The sequence below is a fragment of the Leptonychotes weddellii genome, chromosome 5 (genome assembly GCF_054177405.1).
Source record: "Leptonychotes weddellii isolate Sample4059 chromosome 5, ASM5417740v2, whole genome shotgun sequence".
NCBI lineage: Eukaryota > Metazoa > Chordata > Mammalia > Carnivora > Phocidae > Leptonychotes > Leptonychotes weddellii.
In genome coordinates, this window is record NC_138373.1 from 124,447,301 (window position 1) to 124,468,066 (window position 20,766).

The following is a 20,766-nucleotide window of genomic DNA, read 5'->3' on the forward strand; positions in this document are numbered from 1 at the left end:
CACCTGTCATTGTTCTCTGGGGTGCTCAGGATTCTCATACTGCCATGCAGGTTCCCCAAACAGTATGAGTATACTTTAAAGCCACAGACTTAAAATCCAGTAAAGACACTGTAAGTGAAAGCCAGGCATGAAAAACAAAACTGCCGGCTAACCTTCATTGCTCGAAGACTTAACCATCTATGCTCTTTTAAAAATTTGCTGCTCTTTTTAAAATTCTTTCAATATACATTAGTTCTTAAAGTTAAGAGATTTCTACCTCTCTGCCTCCAATATTTTCAATCTCTTCTGCTACACTCTGTTATTTCCTCTCACTCTTCCTTCTCAGAAAATAGAGAACATGTTCTTAATTCTCATGTAAGCCTAAGATTTAAGTATCTTCCTTATTTTATACTGGATTGACTCCAAATTGTCTCTATTCCTTTCAAGTTGTAGAAGTTACATTGGGTCAATTTTCTTTTACTTTAATTTTTAGAGAGGCAAATAGAACAAAGTCTTTAGAGGAAACCCAGCAGGTTTTACAGTTCTAATCATTTTAAATATGTTTCCAAGAAATACTTTTATCTTGCCATTTGGGACAACATGGACGGACCTGGAGGGATTATGGGAGGCAAAGTAAGTGAGACCGAGAGACAAATACCGTATGATTTCACTTCTATGTGGAACCTGAAAAACAAATGGAAAAAACAAAACAAACAGACTCATAGGTACAGGAAGCCAATTGTTGGTTACCAGAAGTCAGATAGGTTGGGTGGGGAAGGGGATTAAGAAGTACAAACTTCCTGGGCGCCTGGGTGGCTCAGTCGGTTAAGCGTCTGCCTTCGGCTCAGGTCATGATCCCAGGATCCTGGGATCGAGTCCCACATCAGGCTCCCTGCTCTGTGAGGAGCCTGCTTCTCCCTCTCCTACCCACTTGTGCTCTCTCTCTCACTATCTCTGTCTCTCTCTCTCAAAAAATAAATAAAAAACCAAAAAAAAAAAAAAAAAAAAAAAAGAAGTACAAACTTCCAGGTAAGTCATGGGGACATAATGTACAGCATAGGGAATATGATAAATAATACTGTAACATCTTTCTATGATGACAGATGGTAACTAGACTTATCATGGGGTAATTCTGGTAATAGATAAGAATACTGAATCTCTATGATGTATACCTGGAACTAATAGGATATTGTATGTCAATTATATTTCAATAAAAATACTTTTAGAATAAAAAATATTAAATTTTAGAATAGAATTTTGTATGTATTACTTATTGTTTAAAATGGGGGAAAGAATTAGCATTTTTTAACCCCATCTATGGTATTCAAATGTATTCAAATGTATCATCTCATGTAATCGTCACGATTAGTATTGTAGTATTATCCCCACTTTTCATGTAGAAGAATAAAGGCTCAAAGAAGACAAAGACTTACTGAATTTTAAACTCAGAGTTGAGGGGCACTTGGATGGCACAGTCAGTTAAGCATGTGCCTTTGGCTCAGGTCATGATCCCAGGGTCCTGAGATGAAGCTCCTGCTCAGCAGGGAGTCTGCCTTTCCCCATCCCTCTGCCCCATGGCTTGTGCTCTCTCTCTTGCTCACTCTCTCTCAAATAAATAAAATCTTTAAAAAAATAAATAAACTCAGTTGACTCCAAACCTCTAGTACCTTCTAGTATACTATGGTGAGTTGAATACATAACATTTTAACTGATTTTCTAGGATTTTACTGTTTGTTATTTAATTTCACATTTATTAAAATTCACACGTAAACATTTTTAAGTTAAAGACTCTATGAGGTCAATTAATCCAAATCTGTTCTGATCTACAAAAGCGAAACCTTTGTGTGTTGCTTTGTAACAGAGTAATCATGTTTCAGCCATCTGAGAAACTTCTTTTCCATTACTGTATATTGATTATGATTCTCCTCAGTTGTGTTAAAAAGACTTTGTCTCTTTATACCTTGCTTTTTTCCCCCCCAAGGAGCCTATTTTGTTTTATAGCATAGTTGGACTTTTGCCTAGAAAAGTATAAAATCACTCAAAACAAATAGTATTTATCTCATCTTTCTGAAGAAAAAGAAACTTCTCCTATCTAACTCCAACCTCATGACTCTTCTCTGATATTTTTCCAGCCGTAGGTGTTAGCATCTGCTGTTGTAGAATCTGCTTTTGATTGGTAGGGACTGGGGTGAGGACTAGAGCCAAGATCACTTTTTACATTAACTATTATATAATCATAGCACATGTCCGACTCCACGGGTTACTGGTACTTTATCAAAGAATGTACATCTTTAAGTTCATCTTCATCATGTTCACATTTGTATTTTTGAGATTGTCCCCGAAATTCTCATCCATACAACCCTTAAATAAAGCAACTGACACCATTCCCATTATGTAGGAACATGGAGACATCAACTGCTTTCCTTCTCTGCCACATTTTGAGAATTGCAGCAGAGATCAAGCTCTTCTGGAAATGTACTGCACTCCTCATACTATTAACCGCCTCTGCTCCCCATTTCACAATTTAGATGGCTGCTCAGGGACAATCAGAAAAAATGCAGAAGAACAAAATAGCTCCAAATAGTTTCCCCAGACTCTGTTCTCTCTATTCTCCCTCTCTTTACTCCCCCACATGTCAAATATGCACAGAGCAGCCTACAGAGGAGGTAGAGTAAATGGAAAAGAGAAAACCAAGGCATGAGGCAATACCTTGTGCTTTGAGAAGGACCAGGTGTAAAGTTTGGAACACAGCATTCAAGGAGCGAGCTGAGCCAGGTTAGCATGAACACACAGTTACTGCCCCTTTTGCAAGGCCCACAGTTACTTATTGCCCCTTTTGCAAGGCCCACTTTCTGAAGTTTCAAGCTATTTGTCTCAAATATGTGGTAGACTTCAAAGAACACTGATTTAAAAAATGATTTAGAGCAGTCAGTTGCCACTTATGAGTCAATGTGCTATACTTCTGAGGTCTGCTGTAAGCTTTTCAATAGGAGATAACATTCTCCATTTCTTGGTTGTATTTTTTCCCTCAAGATCCTTCTTCTGATGATCTCTTGATCCTGAGACATACTCCTTAAGTGCTCTGCAATTTTTTCCCTTTCTGTCCATCAATAATTTAAAGTAAACATTCTTTTCAAAGAGAATAGTGTGACCCTCAGATTACTCACATCAGCCCACTAAATTCTCTTTTTTAATTCTTTCACTTCAAAGCATTAAGATGAACTTCAAACATAAAATTTTACATTGTTTGAAAGGCATTTGCCTGAATATGTTAAGTAATGTATCCACTATTTTTCCAAGAATCATAAGAGGCCACTAGCATAGTAAGATTATTATATTTCTTCCAGGCAGTATCTGGATCTAGTGATCCTCTAATATTTGCACAGTGACCTGGTTCTTGACTTTGATGGTTACATGTAAGTACCGAAGAAAAACAAAACAAAACAAAACAAAAACATAGGTATTGCTTCCAGTAAGTTTCATAGTTTTTAATCTTTAAAGGAAATTCTCTATCTCACTATTTTACTAAATCATACTAAGATATAAAGTACAGCTATTGGCTCCTAGCCCGTTTTCTTGAAGATTATGGGCAGAAACAGCACAAATTAATGAGTAAGACATACTAGAGCTTAATATGGCATTGGAAGGATTTAAATAGTAAAGGACCAAAATTGTGATCCTGGGTAAATTTAAATCTTAATCATCACTGACTGATTTGAAACAGGAAGAATCAGAGCTTGGATTAATAGAAAGAGCTTGATGGTTCAAAGGACTGAGTTTGAGGTTGGGCCATGATTTTTTCCCAGGATCTTTGGATAGTCACAGTATTTCTGGTACCTTAAATTTTCCATTTATGAATGAAGATCATAGTACTTAAATGAAATAATGAACTCTATGTTGTAAATTACTCAGTGGAAACATATTACATACATTCAAAGTTGGTTCTTAATAAAAATGATTATAATTTTAAAATGTAAATAATTATTGAATAAAAAACACTGAATTCAAGGTAGCTTTTTAAGTCACTTAAAATAGTTGGCCAATTTGAAGGAAAAAAAAAAAGCAGTATCCAAGAGCATATTGTTGTTAATGTTTAAGCACCACAGAATTGAGTATAATCAAGCAAAACCTACCATTTTGCCAGTAGAAAGAATAAAATTCTTGCCACTAGTATCTTTACTGCTGCATTAAAACATTCACCTCAGGTAGCGTTAGCTGGCTAATTATTGAAAATACAAGGCAGTGCATATTATGTTTATTTCCATTAGTACAAATTTTAATATTATTCTAATGCTGCTCACATTATTTGAATAAAAACCAATTGTTTGGCCACTGTGATTTTAAAGAACTATTATTTATTCTCCCCAAAATTTTGATTTATTTATTCTATTATTTATCCATGAATAGCTTGAACACTACAAAATGCTTTGCCTTTCAGTTTTTTGACAGCAATCTTTATTTTAGAATGCTACCCTGACATTCTGCTGTATCATTAGGGCAGAGCATGTCAAATATGCTGGTAGTTGTAGTATCCATACAAAATTGCTTGTATTTCATCTTTTATTTACTCTATCTTTGAGAGTTTTCTTTTTCAGTCAAGTTTTAAGCATTTTCAACTTATGAAATTTAACAGGACTTGCTGGCAAATAAAAATAACTGGCATTTAAAACCATCCCTCATGTTACCCACCATACTGAGTACTTTGCATATTACAAATTTACATGTCACAAATCACTTACAGAGTTTATATCAGAGTCTCTTCTCTCCACCCACCTCCCATATTATAGATGTTGAATCTGAGGTTCAGAAAACTTTAACTTGGATCAAATTTATTTGGCAATTTTAGTGGCAGAACTTGGAGTCAAGATTCCTGATCTTTCTTATATCTGATATTGCCCATTAATGTTATGATTATAACCAGATTCAAAGCGTCAAAAGAAAACCAAATACCAACTGAATCCAAATCCAAAAGATGTTTATTGTGAAGACTTTTAACACACAAGAAGAAAGTTAGCTTCCACTAGGGGAAGAAAAACCTGAGACATACTCTTTTTCAGTTTTGAACTTGGAAATCAGAACTCAAGAGAGACATGCTACAAATTTGATAGGATAAATGGATTTCCCTTTAACCACGAAATTGTGTTGTCCACAGCATGACTGAAAACTGTTACAAACTTCCAAAGGCTTCCGAACTGATTAGCCCGTGAATCGCCTTCGCCTCTGCCAACTTACCTGGCATCCCTGTTTACCAATGCACTTGTCCCCGGAGCCTGCAGACAGCAAGCTCTCTGGCTGACTGGAGCCTTATCTAAATCCTCTGGAAGTCCTGCTGGGGCTTATCTCTGCCTGAAGACCCAACATCATTTTCCGTGTCAAATTTCAGACATTCCAATATTGTGAAGATATGGATGACTTTGCCTTATCGTTGCAAGCAGACTATTATTAGAGACATTTTGTAAAATTAATTATTTGATTAATACCTGTGCAGATAAAATGGCCTTCAGTCAACAAACTTTTGTTATCAAGACAAATCATTGCATTCAACAAGAAACATCAATAACCTTACTAAGTTATTCAGCAGGGGCTGTGAGTGTGTTCCGTAGCACAGTACCCACCAAAATCACATCAACAGATAGAGGTTCTGGTAAAAATTTCCCAATGTACAGGTTGTGATTTCATGCTTTTTCAAAGCAACATATTTTACTGACAGTTTTTTAATGTACTAACAGTTTTTTTAAAATGATTTTCTGCTTTTTAAAGCACTATATTTTACTGAAGTTTTTAAATATATTAACAGTTTTTTAATGTATTAACAGTTTTTTTAGAGAGGCAGATTTCCCATTTTATTAAGTTTTAAGGTTTTTAAAAAGTAATTCTAAATAAGTGTTCATTTGATGAGTAAGATTGCTTTGACTACATAATGGAATCAGAGTCAAGCCAAGGCCCCATTTAATTTGACATTTAATATGCTGTCCGGTGTTGTTCACAATTTTCTTCATGTATATTATCATGAAGAATCATGTCACCTCTGCCCAGCTGGACTATAAGCTGTTTAAGTAGATTATTTCAAACTTGTTCATTATTCCTTCAATGTCCTGAGCATTAATGTGTTAAATAGACACTCAGATGGATGAGTGAATGAATGAATGAATGAATGAATGAATGAGCCTCTCTCTTACATTACTGTTTACACAATCCATCTGCCTTAATGAGTAGCTAACTCTACTCAATGGCTTGGATCATTTTTACAACCTATTTACACAGATATATCTTCCAGTTTGCTTTCTGTCAGGAGCAATATTGAAAAAGCTAAACAGAACTATAGAAGAGGAGAATGTGAAATGTGTTAAGAGGGTAATTCTGAAGGCTATTTAGGGAAGGCTACATGTGTTTACTATAAGGAATTGTCTTTTCATTTACTGTGACAAAGAAAGCCCATATAGATTCACAAGTGTCTTGCTGAGAGCTTTGTTTAACAAGGTAGTCTAAAAACCAAAGGAAAGAAGAGAAGGAAGAATTAAGGAAGAAAAGGAGGGAGGGAGGGGAGACAGACAACAGACAAGAGGAGAGGGAGTCAGGAAGGAAGGAAGGGAGGGAGGAAGGAAGGGAAGAAAAGAACTCAAGTCCCCAAAATGCTATTTTCACTGTGTAGCAAGCCAGTTTTGGAGCTTACCTCAAGACTCACCTCTTGCTTGGAGCCTTCATTGAACTCTAGGACCCATTACCTTACCCTTCCCTAACCTGCTGCCTACAGAGCCCACCTACTCTGAATTTTATGCTTAACACTGAACTGTCTATTTCCTTCTAGTTTTTTCCTGGAAGGTATTCTTTGCAAGCTCCTAGAGAGAAGGACCTGCCTTCTCTCTTCCCCCAGCATCCCCAGCACAGTATAAGCACATCGCAGATTACCAAGAAAATAAATAAAAGGTCAAATGACCAAATGAAGGATTAAGTTTTTTGTTTGTTTGTTTTAAATTCCCTCATCTTGGTGAATTTTACCCTGATGCTTCTGGGAAACGAGTTTGTAATTTGGAATCCAACGGTCTTTTAGACTGGGACCTGTAATCTCCACAAGAGTACCACACACTCCCAGTTGTATAGAAATTTAAATACACAACACACGCCCTGTGCACACATGCACTTATATTTTCCCATCAAGACACTATAGATTTTGTCGTATTTTAAAAGAGCCATATAATTCAACGGAGGCTTCGAACTCTAGCCTCAAGACTGAGTAAAAAGTTTGTTTAATACCCAGAAGCGAAGAATGCATAGTCTTTGAAGCTGTTTAAGTCTGTAAGAGAAACTTTTCATTCTGACCTTTGACTGGTTGGTTTATTCTTAAGCCATATTCTGTGTGACTTCATACAGTGTTTTAAATCTCACATTTAATGTGTTGTCTCCAGAGGTGGTTAATGAGAATATTAATCCACATATTTCCAATGCTTTATTTCTATTTGCATTCTGCCATTTAGAAAAAGCCTTCAAATGCAAGGTTTATTTGGCTTGTTGCCAATTCTTGAAAAATTATCCTTGTGTGTTGAAAATTATTCATAAACAGTCTAAAAGTAAAGCTTTGCAGTAGCTTCTTTTTCTCACCGTTTAACAGTAGAATTATTTTCACATTCTATTCTGCGTCTTGCATCAATGCCTGATGATCTAGAGAGACAGATTGTTTGGGGTAAACCTGGAAGTTGGCGAAAAGCTGCAGCAAACGTAAGACTGAAGAAATATGTAAGTTCTTCATAAGATGAATGATATGGACATTAGTGCAGCGATGGGGCACTCAGGACAAAACAGAGATGTGGCAAAGGTAGAGAAGGCTTGAAGTTATTGCTGAATTTCTGTAGTGGCCATAGCAACGTTATTACCTAGATCATCTTGAGGCTCTTGGCTGAAATATCTAGGACTGATGTAAATGCACAAGCTTCTATTTCTCAGAGAGGAAAATGCAGCCCATCTTGTGACAGAGAAATGGATTTTAGGTTGTTTCTTAATATCACGAATGGTAATGGAACCTGCCAGATAATGCAGAGCTGTCCTTGAAAGTGAAATCGAGGCAGAAATAAAAAAACAGTGAGTTTTGCCCTCGATTTTATCCAAAACCCAATGAGTCAATGCACCAGAAGGTTGCCAGCCTAGGAGACTACAAAAGCTGACTACCCAGGGATGTGGCAGGAGAGTCAGAGCTGAGGAAATGCGACTGAGTAGCAGACCGAAGGAAAACATATTGGAGACAAAGCTGTACCTCAGAGACCATACCACCTTACTTGTACTTGAGCCCAAGAACATGGCTGTGTGGGTTTCTTTCAAGCCACCTAACATTTACTGAGCACTAAGCTGGCAGGACTGAGGCATTTTAGAGAATGGAAAAAAATTAAAAAAAAAAAAAGTCTATTCTATTTAGAAGTGAGAGCTTAGAATCAGGAAATCTAGAACCAGGCTCCTCTTGGCCATTGGGCACTTGGTGTAAATTTTATAAAGCTTCTCTCCCCAAATGCTCATTCTGTAGGACTACTCTATCTGATGAGCAGACTTTGGATTTGGGGGCCATAAATGGGACACCCCGGGCTACTCTTCAGGAATAGTAAGATTTTCCCTTTCATAAATGTACCCTCTGCAATACAAGGTGTTCTCAGTGACACTTGGCTCTATTAAAGAGAAGGAAATTCAGAGTGTCTACTTAAAAAAAAAAAAGTTTATGAGCGCTCCTTAAGTAAATAATTTTTACAAATTTGCTTAGTGCCAAAGCCCCCCTTGGAGAAAAAAAAATATTTTTTAATCTGAGAATAACATTTTTATTGTAAAAAAGAATATTTACTGCTCACTTTCATCAATAAATGTCCCCCTTAGAGCACTAAATTTGTACACGAGTGCACATTAAGCCACGGAGATTCTATCTGAAAATACCATATTATCCTCTAAGTACAGAGTTTGGCAAATTTAAGAAATTTACTTTTAAAAAAATAATTAAGACCTACTTTTTAACATGTAAGAAGTAAATAGTAAGCTTCATGATTATACAAACCATGCTTGGCACTGTATTACAGCCCTGTAAAAAATGCCAGGCAAATAGATGTTCAATAATAGCTGTTTAAATACTTAATTTTTTAAACTGCTTAACTTATGCCAACTCCTCATGCAAGAATGGCCTCTCTTGATAAGGGGAAATAGTTGTTTGGTTTTTCTCCCCCAACAGAAGACCTGCTAATGCAAATTTACTTCTAAATGGTTCCAAATTATTTTTTTGTGTGTTTTCATCAAATACCAGTATTCAATTCATGAACAGTCTACAAAGAGCTGAGTTTTGAGTTTTTAAGAAGTGAATTTCATGTGTAGGGTTATATTAAAATGCCTTTGATATATTTATACAGATTTGGATTTATTTTTCAATAAGACATCTTTTTATACTAGCCTAAATGACCCAATGTACTCCACTACATAGTCAATATTTCTCACTGGGTGGGAGGGGAAATTTTAGCAAACATACGTAGTACTTTTATTTAAAAATCCCTCAACGTGGACACTTTTGCTGAGCCTTGAGAAATAATATTTAAATGGACTGAAGAAGAGGAATAGCATTTCAAGAAAGAAGGAATATGTTTGAGGAAGACATGGGGATAGAACTGAGCAAAGAGCAACGAGTGACTCTGTCACATGGAAGGTAACCTCCAGCCCACACCTTACAAGTAGAAATAGATGTAAAGGAAGCATAAAACATATGGAAGAAGAAATGGCACGACTTGCCCCTCAATCAGGCTTGGGAGAAAATTTTCCACGTGGTTCCAAGATACAACAAGCAGGCAATCATTGAAGAACTAAGAGGAGTCATAAAGCTGGTTTGGTGAACTGGATTGAGATGACGGATTCATAGGAAACATTCTATAGGCAGTGGGAGATACAGTCCCAACGTATTTAAGAGGGAACAGAATGGAAAACTGATGTAAAAGTTTAAGGCGTGGGAAAGAAGGCACTCAACAGTGAATGAATGTGAAAATGAACAAGGGGCTAAGAACTTGGAATAAGAACTCCATTTAAAGACTTGGGAATGGGAAAGGAAAGAGGGAAAATGTCAGATCCATACAAGATGATGCTGGTAAGGGCAGCAGAAACAACAGCAGAAGGAAATTTCAAAAAGGAATATATGATCAAGATTTTCTCATACCATGGACAATGTTGTTTGTGTTCGGCCACAGGAAAACCATTGGTTATCTTTGAGGGTGCCTTGGTTACAATGTTAGTGTCATGAGAATGGTTGCAGAAGGGATAGGTCAAAGCTGTGAATGAGAAGATCATAGAAAATATAGAAATAGCCCACATTAATATTCCAATTGTAGAATCATCTATATGCAGAACATCACAAATCTCTTGAGGTCTGATTTCTATCTCTTGAGATTTTGATCGCTGCTGTGATGAATTACCACAAATGTAAAACTACACAAATTTACTATTTCTTCATTCTGGAGGTCAGAAGTCCAAAATAGATTTCATTAAGCTAAACCCAAACTGTCAGAAGAGTGGATTCCTTTTTTAATCCCCAATTTTGAGATTAATTAACAAATAACATTGTCTAAATTTAAGATGTACAGTGTAATGATTTGATATATGTATATATTATGAAATAATTACCACAATTGGGCTAGTTAACACAGCCTTCACCTCACATGATTGCATGTGTGTGTTGTAAGAACATTCAAGATCTACTCTTAGCAAATTTCATCTATATATACAACACAGTCTTGTTAGCTGTAGTCACCATGCTGTATATTAGATCCCCAGAACTTATTCATCTTATAATTAAGAGTTTGTACTTTGACCAACATCTTCCCATTGATCCCACTCCCCAACCCCTGGTAACCACCATTCTACTCTTTGTTTCCATGAGTTCTCCACTTTTACAGGTTTCACATTTAAATGTGCTCATACAGGACTGGTCTGTATGACTTCCATCACAGACTTTTTTCACTTAACATAGTGCCCTCAAGAGTCATCCATGTTGTCACAAATGGCAGGATTTCCTTATTTTTTATTTCTGAATAATATTCCAATTTTATACATTTATACATTTTCTTCATCCCTTCATCCATTCATGGACACTTAAGTTGTTTCTTTATCTTGGCTATTATGAATAATACTGCAGTGAACATAGGGGTGAATATACTACTGTAAAACAGCAAATTTTTTTTCCCTTGGGTGTATACCCAGAATGAGATTGCTAGATTATATGGTAGTTCTCTTTTTAATTTTTTGTGGAACATCGATACTCTTTCCGTAATGGCTACATGAACTGACACCTTCTTAAAACTGTAGGGGAGAATCCATTTCCTTGCCTTTTCCAGCTTCTAGAGGCAACTACATTCCTTGGCTCATGGTTCCTTCCTCCCTCTTCAAAATCAGCAGCATAGAATCTTCAAATCTCTGATTCTGAAAATCCTGCCTGTCTTTTTCACTTGTAAGGACTCTAGTAATTGCATCAGTTCTATCTGGATGTAACCCAGGATAACCTCCCCATCTTGAGATCCTAAATCACATTTGAGAAGTCCTTTTTCCTGTGTACAGTAACCTATTCATGGGTCCCAGGGGATAGCATGTGGACATTTTGGAGGAATCCGAATTCTGCCTACCACAAAGTCTAAGTTAAAACATCAAAAGCAGTTTAGAATTGACTTTGATTAAATCTTATGCATCAGTTTACCTTTGGGTTAAACAATGTGAGATTAATTTATTAACTTGAAAATGAAAATAACATTTTTAAAGGAAAGCTTTTACCCTAATCTATTATTTTCTGCTGAAAGGTCTTTAAGTTAAATGTTAAAATTCTTGTTATAAAATTTCCATTTAATCATAGTTGGGTGACAGTAACAATAAGCTAATAGCTTTCTGCCAATAGCAATATTTTGATGAGCCCATTTTTTATTGAAGCCATACTTTATATTATGGAAATCACTCTTGGCAACATCTTCTGCTCTTATTTATTTTTACTGTTTTTTTAATACAGAATGTTTTATTAAAAAGGTTTCAAAGCTAAAGATGTTTCCCTTTGTATACATTTAAAATATATTTGAATTTCTCAAACTATTTCATCTATAGTTTTTCCTCTGTATAAAGTTTTTCTTGTATAAAATTGAAGGGATAATGAACACAACTGCTCTAAATATTAAGTGAGCTAATGAATGTAAAAACGGTAGCAGCTGCTTGCCCATATTAAGTAGGTCTTCCATCAATTTTTAGCTTAATAGAAAATATATAATATTTTTTTACTCATACTGAAACATTTCTATAACTACTACTAATGAATAATACTATAGATGGTGTTTCTTACCAAACTTACCAATTCAAGTATTTGGTTGATCTCCACAGAATTTAAGATGAGAATTCAATTCAAATAACTCAAATTAAAAATGGTCATTTATATTCCAAATATCAGTTCAGTCAGGCTTTCATAGGTAGGGGTACACAAAATGATACCCTTAAGGTTTTTTTAATTCTATCTAAAGGTGCCAGTAAATTGTGAGGAAAATTTTGTGAGTTTCATATATTCAATATAGAATATTCAAAGTTAGAAATTAAGCTATTTGGGAGATCAAACCTAGAATACGGCAGCACTTTAAAAAAAAAATCACAAAATAAAATTTTCTCAATGGTTATAATTTACCTTCAAGTTGCACTAGTTAAGATTTCCCCCTGTAATCCTATGTCCCTATGTCTTTAACTCCTTGTGATTAAATAATGTTGCTGTGCTTTCGCTATTTTCTTTCTGTGAAGTTGTCAAATGATCTCTGTCTTGTCCTGTGTAATTTAAGAGACTTTTATGTAACTCTCTGAGAGACTATCACACAAGTCCGACTAGAAGAATAATTTACGAGGTTCAAAATGAAGGGTCATTATTAATACTGTCTGAACTGCAATGAATATGTAGACTCTCTTGTTCATGCGTGGCAGGGTTTTAACTAGATCAAAAGAGGTATAAGGTTTTAAATGAGGTGTTATGAATGATATCATTGGTTACATACGTTTAATTAACATTTTTAAAAATATGATTGTTTAAGGAGATTAGAGAACATAAGAAAGCATGGTGTTTGGTGTGGGCTTATATATTACTTTCCAATATTTCTTTGGCTGAAAACAATTTCAGAAGTTGTGCTTTTATATGTCCTTAGGCTAACCTTTATTAGCCAACCGTAAGCTGGAATAACACGCATAGTAAGTGTTCGACAACAAAAGCTAAATGCAGAAGGACAGCAAAGAATGGGGTTTTCTGAGTTTTGAAGAGAGGTTAATTTTTAAGTGCCTCTGCTTTACCGAAGTAGTCCTGACTTGTGTTCAGCAATCATTGATCCTAATGATGTTTATGTAGCTAGAAGAAAATAGTACTTTTTCTTACCATTTCAGTGTCCAGTGTCTCTTCTTAATTACAGCAGGCAGATCTAATTACTTCTTCTGATCAATCTCAATAGTTAAATAAATCCTTTCCGGGCAAAGTGCAATCTTAAATATTTCCACAAGAGCTTTTTTTATAATATAAGCACATGGTATAGGATACACCAAATAAGAAAAGAGAATCACTTTTAGGAGATGGACAACTGTAATAGAAAAATGTTTTTATGTTTATTTATATATGCTCTATTATTTTAAAGAGCTGATAAATCTGAAGCCTTTTTACTAAAAAATCATCTCTTCCTCTCAATTTCCCCTAGCATATCCCCTGAACTTCCGTGTTTTTTTAATATGTATTTATTAGTGTACATGTTTATGTCCCCACATATACTCGGAGTGTTCCACATTACCCATAATACTTAGCTGTATGCCTTGAAAATAGATAGCTAACATCGAGTTCCTGCTATGTGCTGGATGCCATTCTAAAAGTTTTTGTGTATTAACTCCCTTAATTTTCAAAGGAGACGAAATAGGTACCACTATTATCTTCACTTTTTAGAGAAGGAAACTAACTCAGAACAGTTAAGCAATCTAGCCAGAGTCACACAGCCTGAAAGTGGCCATCCTGAATCAAAGTCTGGTTTCAGATCCACTGAACATAACCATTGCCCTGCCTCTGCAGACCCTGAGCAGGTAAATGTCCTACTTTTAGAGTGGGTGACTTTCAGAGCACCAAGTACTTCTTCCTCACCTTTATTACATTATATTTGTTTTCTCTGGTTATTCAACTGATGTCCGCCCCTCCCATTATACCCAGAACATATCGATAGAACCTCTAGTATTTAACAGATGAGTAATAGCAGCTAATATTTATTAAGCATTTACCATGTGCCAGGAAATGCATCTTATTTTAATCTTCAGGAAGTCTATGATACCTACCAATTTACCTCCACTTTAGAGATGAGGATATGGAGGCGGAGGAAAATTAGATGACTTGCCCAAGATCACAGAGCTAATAAATGATAGAGCCAGGATTTCAACTCCAAGGCCAAACTCCAGAGCTGTGCTCTGGATGAAGGAAGGAATGGATGAATGGAAATCTACCTTGGAGGAAGGCATATTTGACATGTACAGAAGGGTGAAGTAGAAACAGAAACCACCATCCGGGCAGGGGAAACACGGGTAACATGATACAGAACGGTGTGTCTGGAGCGCTCAATAAATACAAATTAACCAGTGAATACTTTTGTAGCCAATTGGTTAAAAGGCTTGTACATGAAATGTTTATTACTAATGCCTTCTACATCTTTTTTTCTTTCAGTGCCACCATGGGCCTTAATCGCCATAGCCATAGTTGCTGTCCTTTTAGTCCTGACCTGCTGCTTTTGTATCTGTAAGAAATGTTTGTTCAAAAAGAAAAACAAGAAGAAGGGAAAAGAGAAAGGAGGGAAGAATGCCATTAACATGAAAGACGTGAAAGACTTAGGGAAGACCATGAAAGATCAGGTAATGTCTTCATTCTGTATTACTTCTTTGATGATTTTATTAAAAGTTAATAAATGGCTTATTATTTTATACCAGATAAGTATAGAAGTAAACAACTTCTGGACAGATGTCACTGTTGTCAAAAATGCTTTGCAATCCTTTCATTCATTGCTCAACGTCCCAAAGTGCAATGAAAACATTTGGTAGGGTTTTCCAGGCTCCTAAGCATCTGACCCAGAAAAGGGCATCGACGACTGGCAGGGCCATCTTGACAGGCCCAGCAGACTGGAATGATGCCTGAGTATTTGGATTACATCTGTTCAGCCAGTTTTAATTGCATTTAGAGTTAGAGAAACAGAATCGAGAGTATCTGAATGCTTTCCCTCTTGGGCAGGGTGCCTTTCTCACATTACCACTGCTCATAATCACTGTTAAATCACTCAGACTTATGGCCGTTTATGAGTCTCAGTAAGCTATTTGGATGTTCTTTACATCGTGGTCTATTTTTATTAAATTAACTGGATGATTTGGTTCAGAACAAAGTTTACTATTAATAGTTATAATTAAATGCCTCTTCAATATTTTTTTAATCATTTTCATACTGGATATCTTTAAAGAATATTTAATTCATATTAATAACATAAAGGTAGAGCTTTTCCATAGAAAGAACACTTTCAATTATCTTTGTTTCCTTTCAAATAATTCAAAAGTTTTATTTATTCCCAAATAGCAACATACATTGACAGGTTTTTTTTTATTTTTCTAAACGAATTAATTACTATTAATTGAACTCTTGACTAGGTGAATCTTCTTAAGAACAATTTAGTCAAGGAGGGCATTTTTAGCACATCTGCATAGTTTCCTAGTTAACCATCCACTCAGGGCACCAACTCCATTCCCCAGCTTGAGATTTAAACACCTTTTCTCAAAGATCCTGTAATGTCTGTTGACAACAATTTCACAAAGGCTCTTCTGCACTCACTCAACTTTTGTTTGGTTTCAGAGCTTTAGAATGTATGCAGTGCCTGCCTCACACTCAGATTTGTCCTGAGCTCAGAACAACAAGGTTTACATTCTTCTGAGTTTCTAATCACAGCCACAGAAGTTCGACCATAGGGTTTTTTTTTTTTTTTTTTTTTTAATTCTTATGTTCATAGGGTTCTAATAAGGCTTCTTCTGTTAATTTGTTACATAAAAACTACAATTTGAAAACAGGTCTTGTTTATTTCAACATTTTCAATAACAAGTAGACCTTGACAGAGATTTCTTTAAACAGTTTATTGGGAGATTAGGTGTAAGAACAATGTGCTAGATGGACGGGGACTGAATAATTTGTATGTGAATTTCAGCTCTATCTAAGCAACCATTTGAGAACACAGCCCTATCATTTTCGTAACTATAATATAATGCAAATGTAATTTTCCCATATACAAGAATTAACAATTAACTACAGCATTTTTTTTCTAGCATAAGAAATTTGTTTTCTTCTTTGTGGAATTTGTTCTGTATGATGTAAGATTGTAATTTATAGTATAGTAGTGGTGTTTATTACCCCTGTAATGACCTGGATAAATGACCAAGATCTCAAAATACTACATACAGAGAATTGATGGTGGTTAATTTTTCAATGATCATCTATTCCTTTGGATGAGAGAGGAAGAGAAAATAAGTCAAATAAGGAAATATTGGTAGGAAATCAGTGACAGTTTACAGTGATCTACTATTACAACAAAGTATTTAGGATTTCAACCACTCAAAAAGATCTCATCATTTTAGGTAAATTACTTGTCTATGTAGGATTTTATAGATCTTATTTTAATTTATGAACTATTAAATGTACAAAATGAAATGATTTGGACAAGCAAAAATAGGCCTTATCGGTAAACAGTTATATAACAGTAGCTTATGCTACTTTTTAAGGCGGGCAATAGTAGCTAATAATGGGTTCTATTGTTTTATGAAGAGGAAGGATGAAGAAGCAAAATAGAATGTGCAGTTTTAAGAAGTACATCACATGGTGACCATTCAATCATCCAACTTCAGAACAGCCTAAGTTTTGAAATTCAGTAAAATTCTTAATTACATTTTCAGAATATTTTAAACAGTGTATTGATGGGAACATGAGGAAAACAAATGTAGTCAATGGCTCTCATTGAAAAACACAACCGATGTGAGAGGCATTTTAGACATGATTTCTTAAAATACATAGGCTCTAGGCAACCAGGAAGTTTTCACCATTTCAATCTATGTAAGAATGGACAGAAATTCAAATTCCAATGTTCATGGCTAACTGTCTCTATGTTAAAATTTTATAATCAACAGACTTTTAAAACTCCATAATGACAACAAACTCACTAGTAACAGTGTATTTATATAACATAAGATTTATATATAAAGGTTTTGTTTTTGTTTTTAATTCCTGAAAGCTTGAGAACACTGAAAATGCAGAGGGACAGTATCAAGTTGCAAAGTGATGGGTCTGGAAAGGTCATTTCTCCATGGTTTTTGCTAATGTGTGTGGATCTTTTAATTTTTATTTCTTCCTTCTATGTCCTCCTTATCTGTGTTATGTCTCATGACTGTTCTGGAACCCCCCCTTGCGGTAGGTCTCCTCTGCTCTTTAGAAACCCCTCGTCAACGCTCCAATACATTTAGTGGCCTGGCAGCTGGGGTTCCACAGCTCAGGGTGTACCATTCTGACACACATCAAGAGGCTGAACTAAATTGATTTTTAAAATAAATAAATAAAAGAAATCTGTAATAAAAAAATAAAATAAATTGATTTTTTTTTAAGATAAAGGGTTCTCATTTTAAACATTACTAACTGATTAAATAGAACAGTATTAGAAAGCTCAAGTTTTTAAATTGATGGGCACAGAAAGAAAATTCAGTCCCTTGTGCTACCTTTTGTAAGTGTGCCTTATCAAATCCAAACCTGAACAATTTCTCTTAAAAGAGCTTCTCCTTCGGATGGTTGTAAAATGACGCGCCTTTTGAATGTCGAAGCAAGCCAGAAGCATGTACACTAAATCTTTGAAATTTAAAACAAGATCTGATGTTCCCAGCACATAGCTTTCGCGACTGCAATTTAGCAAACCATCAAAACTGCTGGGTTTACAAGCATTTTCCTCCACATTTTGTTGAGGGGCAGTGGGGGTGGGTAGAGGGGTGCTGCTCTTGAGATATTATAATAGCTACTGATTTCATAGGTCTGAATTTAATGTGATGGTACAGAAGACATCCTGCTTAAGCTCAGGCTTCAGGACAAGAATAGACTTAATCACTTCGGTGATGAACAGTGGCACTGAGAAATTATCAAAAATTTAGCCCTATTTCACACAGAGTAATTGCAGAGATGGTCCTGCACCTTTTATTAGGGCAAAAACCACTTAGGAAGAAGGAGATTTAATATCTCAGCTATTTCAAATTGCACTGGGCTGAAACATGATATGTAAATTGTCAGTTCTGAAAGAGACTTTTGAAGAAGTATTTTAATCCATGAATTTTTTTTATAATTATGATAGAGTAACGTGTAGATTTTTCGACAGAAATACGTACTAAGTAGCTTGCTATTATTTTTAAAAACTTAAAATCTTATAGGGAGACAATTTAACTAAGCTGCAATTTTCTAAGAACATCTATGGGAGTGGTAAAGACTAACAGACAGCTAAGGTTTTGAAAGGGCAATGTGATTTCACTGCCTCAGCTCCTCTAATTAAACTCAGTTGTCTTTTCTGGTCACTTTACTAGCATGTTCCCTATAATGACCTATCCCCCGCCCAAGTTAAAAGATTAAATTTTTAAGTAATTAAATTGTTTCCTGCCTTTGGCTATAAGGAAACCAACATTTTACTACTCAGGAAAACATTTCGTATCCCAACTTTCCTACACAGATGTAATAATGGTAATTTTTAATTTTCCAAATTCATTGTAGGCTCCTGAAATTTTTCAAGAAGCACAGAAAGGGAGGCACCTCCAACTACAGCTCAACTCTGTTTATATGCTCTTCCCACCCAAATGAGTTCTATTGATACAATGCCACCAAGTCTCAGGTTTTTTTTAGGATCAAATTGGAGTTAGCAGAGTAGAGCCAAATTGGAAAAGCTTGTCAATTTCAGTGCCATTTTGAAGCACCACAGAGAGTCTGTGTGTAAATGCACGAGTGAACAGTAAAGCTTTCTCTCAGCAGAGAAGAAAGACCACACACTCTGGAAGGTGGGAAGAGGCTGGGTGATGGAGCTGTAGTCTGGTGCCTCTTGCGTTTCTGAAATCTGGTTATACTTCTGCATTTGACTACAAGAATTCTCAGATTTAACCTGCTGACAAGAGTTAAAATTCCTTTACTTTGTCACAGATATAAAGCAGTCTCCCACTCTGCCTTATCTTGACTTCTGTGAGATTCTACAGTCCAGTCACACACACACACACACACACACACACAAAAGGCAATGAAAATGCCATAACCAAAAACTAGGGAAGAAGATTTGCAATATACATAACAGAAAAGTTGAGATCACTAAAACACAGTCTCTAGAAATCAGTAAGAGCCAAACAAAACAACAGAACACTTAGCAAAGGATATACACCAGCAGTTCCCAGACAAATAAATACAATTGGTTACCATAAAGATTTTCAAATTTTTCCATCTCACTAGCAATCAGGGAAATGTAATTTTATCATTTTTAATTTTGAATAACTACATATAGCTTTTAAAATTATTTTTCCTAATTCTCTAAAGCAATAACAATGCATATCCCTAGAAACAAAGCTTACCTAATATTTATAATCTTTATAACCTTTGATTTTCTTTCAGCAAAGTTGTTGCACTTCATGGGAAAATACATTATCTATTTTTATTTTCAAAAGAGAGGAGCATTTGAATGTATTTTGTGGGATGATGAGCTTTCTAGTATTTCATTTTACATTACACTTAAGTTTTAGATTATAAAGACTATTCAGTTGGTCCAAACTGAGAGTTCAGAACCACGATTTTTGTTCACTGATGCAAAATAAACGTTAATGCTGATTTCAGTTTGACAAAACTGCAAACGTAACTGCTTTTATTTTTTTTTTAATCTCAAATAGATCCATAAATCAATTTAATTCAGCCTAGCTTTCTGTGGAGCTGTTACAAAAATAAAATGTTAAATTTCAACTGGAAGTGGGGTAGATTTTCCTCTAAACATGCATTTGCTGGTGGCATGTTTTTTCCACTTTTTCCATAACCATTATAAATGTATATGTGAAACATAGGAAATTAAAATTCTTTGAGAATCACTTATTCAGCTATCTTTCTTATAGGAAACAAGGCAAGAAAAGGCCACTCATTTCATATAAGTTCTCCACTGCATGTAACAATGATGTTTTACATGATGCTGAGCTTAGATCTCTTTAAACTACATGAATGTGAAACCTGGCCTGGTTAATAGCATGTTTGTCATACTTCTGAAAGAAGCAGTTTTACCAAAGCCAAACGTGAATCCAAGTCGACATTTTGTCTGCAACAACTTTACATTTTTCGCTTGCAATATTCTGAGGGGCTTTTCCATCGCTTTCATGTTGCTTGCTGATTGGGGAAGAAAATTCCGTGCACAAGTGGAATTTTAAAAATATATAAGCAGCAAATGTGAATGTGTGTCAGACAAATGAATTTCCAGCATCTTAGTGCTTGCTTCTAACAGCTTGGAAGTATAACCACAGGTCCAGGTTGATATGGGTTTCAACGAATTCACCTGAATTCACATATACTTCATTTCCCTACTCCTAGGCTCTAAAGGATGATGACGCTGAAACAGGATTGACTGATGGGGAAGAAAAAGAAGAGCCCAAAGAAGAGGAGAAATTGGGGAAACTTCAATATTCACTGGATTATGATTTCCAGAATAACCAGGTCTGAGAGGGGTGGGAAATGACTTCTAATTCCAT

The 20,766-nt window shown here is 35.5% G+C and overlaps 1 protein-coding gene across 3 annotated transcripts in view; it reads left to right on the forward strand.

The window, feature by feature from the left end:
• Positions 1-20,766, forward strand: part of SYT1 (synaptotagmin 1) — a 479,618-nt gene that overhangs the window by 314,695 nt on the left and 144,157 nt on the right. For 2 of the 3 annotated variants that reach the window (XM_081822125.1, XM_081822126.1), the window contains 2 exons: positions 14,678-14,862; positions 20,609-20,731. In XM_081822125.1, the coding sequence (XP_081678251.1) occupies positions 14,678-14,862; positions 20,609-20,731 (308 nt within the window). The remainder of the gene's footprint in view (positions 1-14,677; positions 14,863-20,608; positions 20,732-20,766) is intronic. The other variant, XM_081822128.1, reaches the window with a different exon arrangement.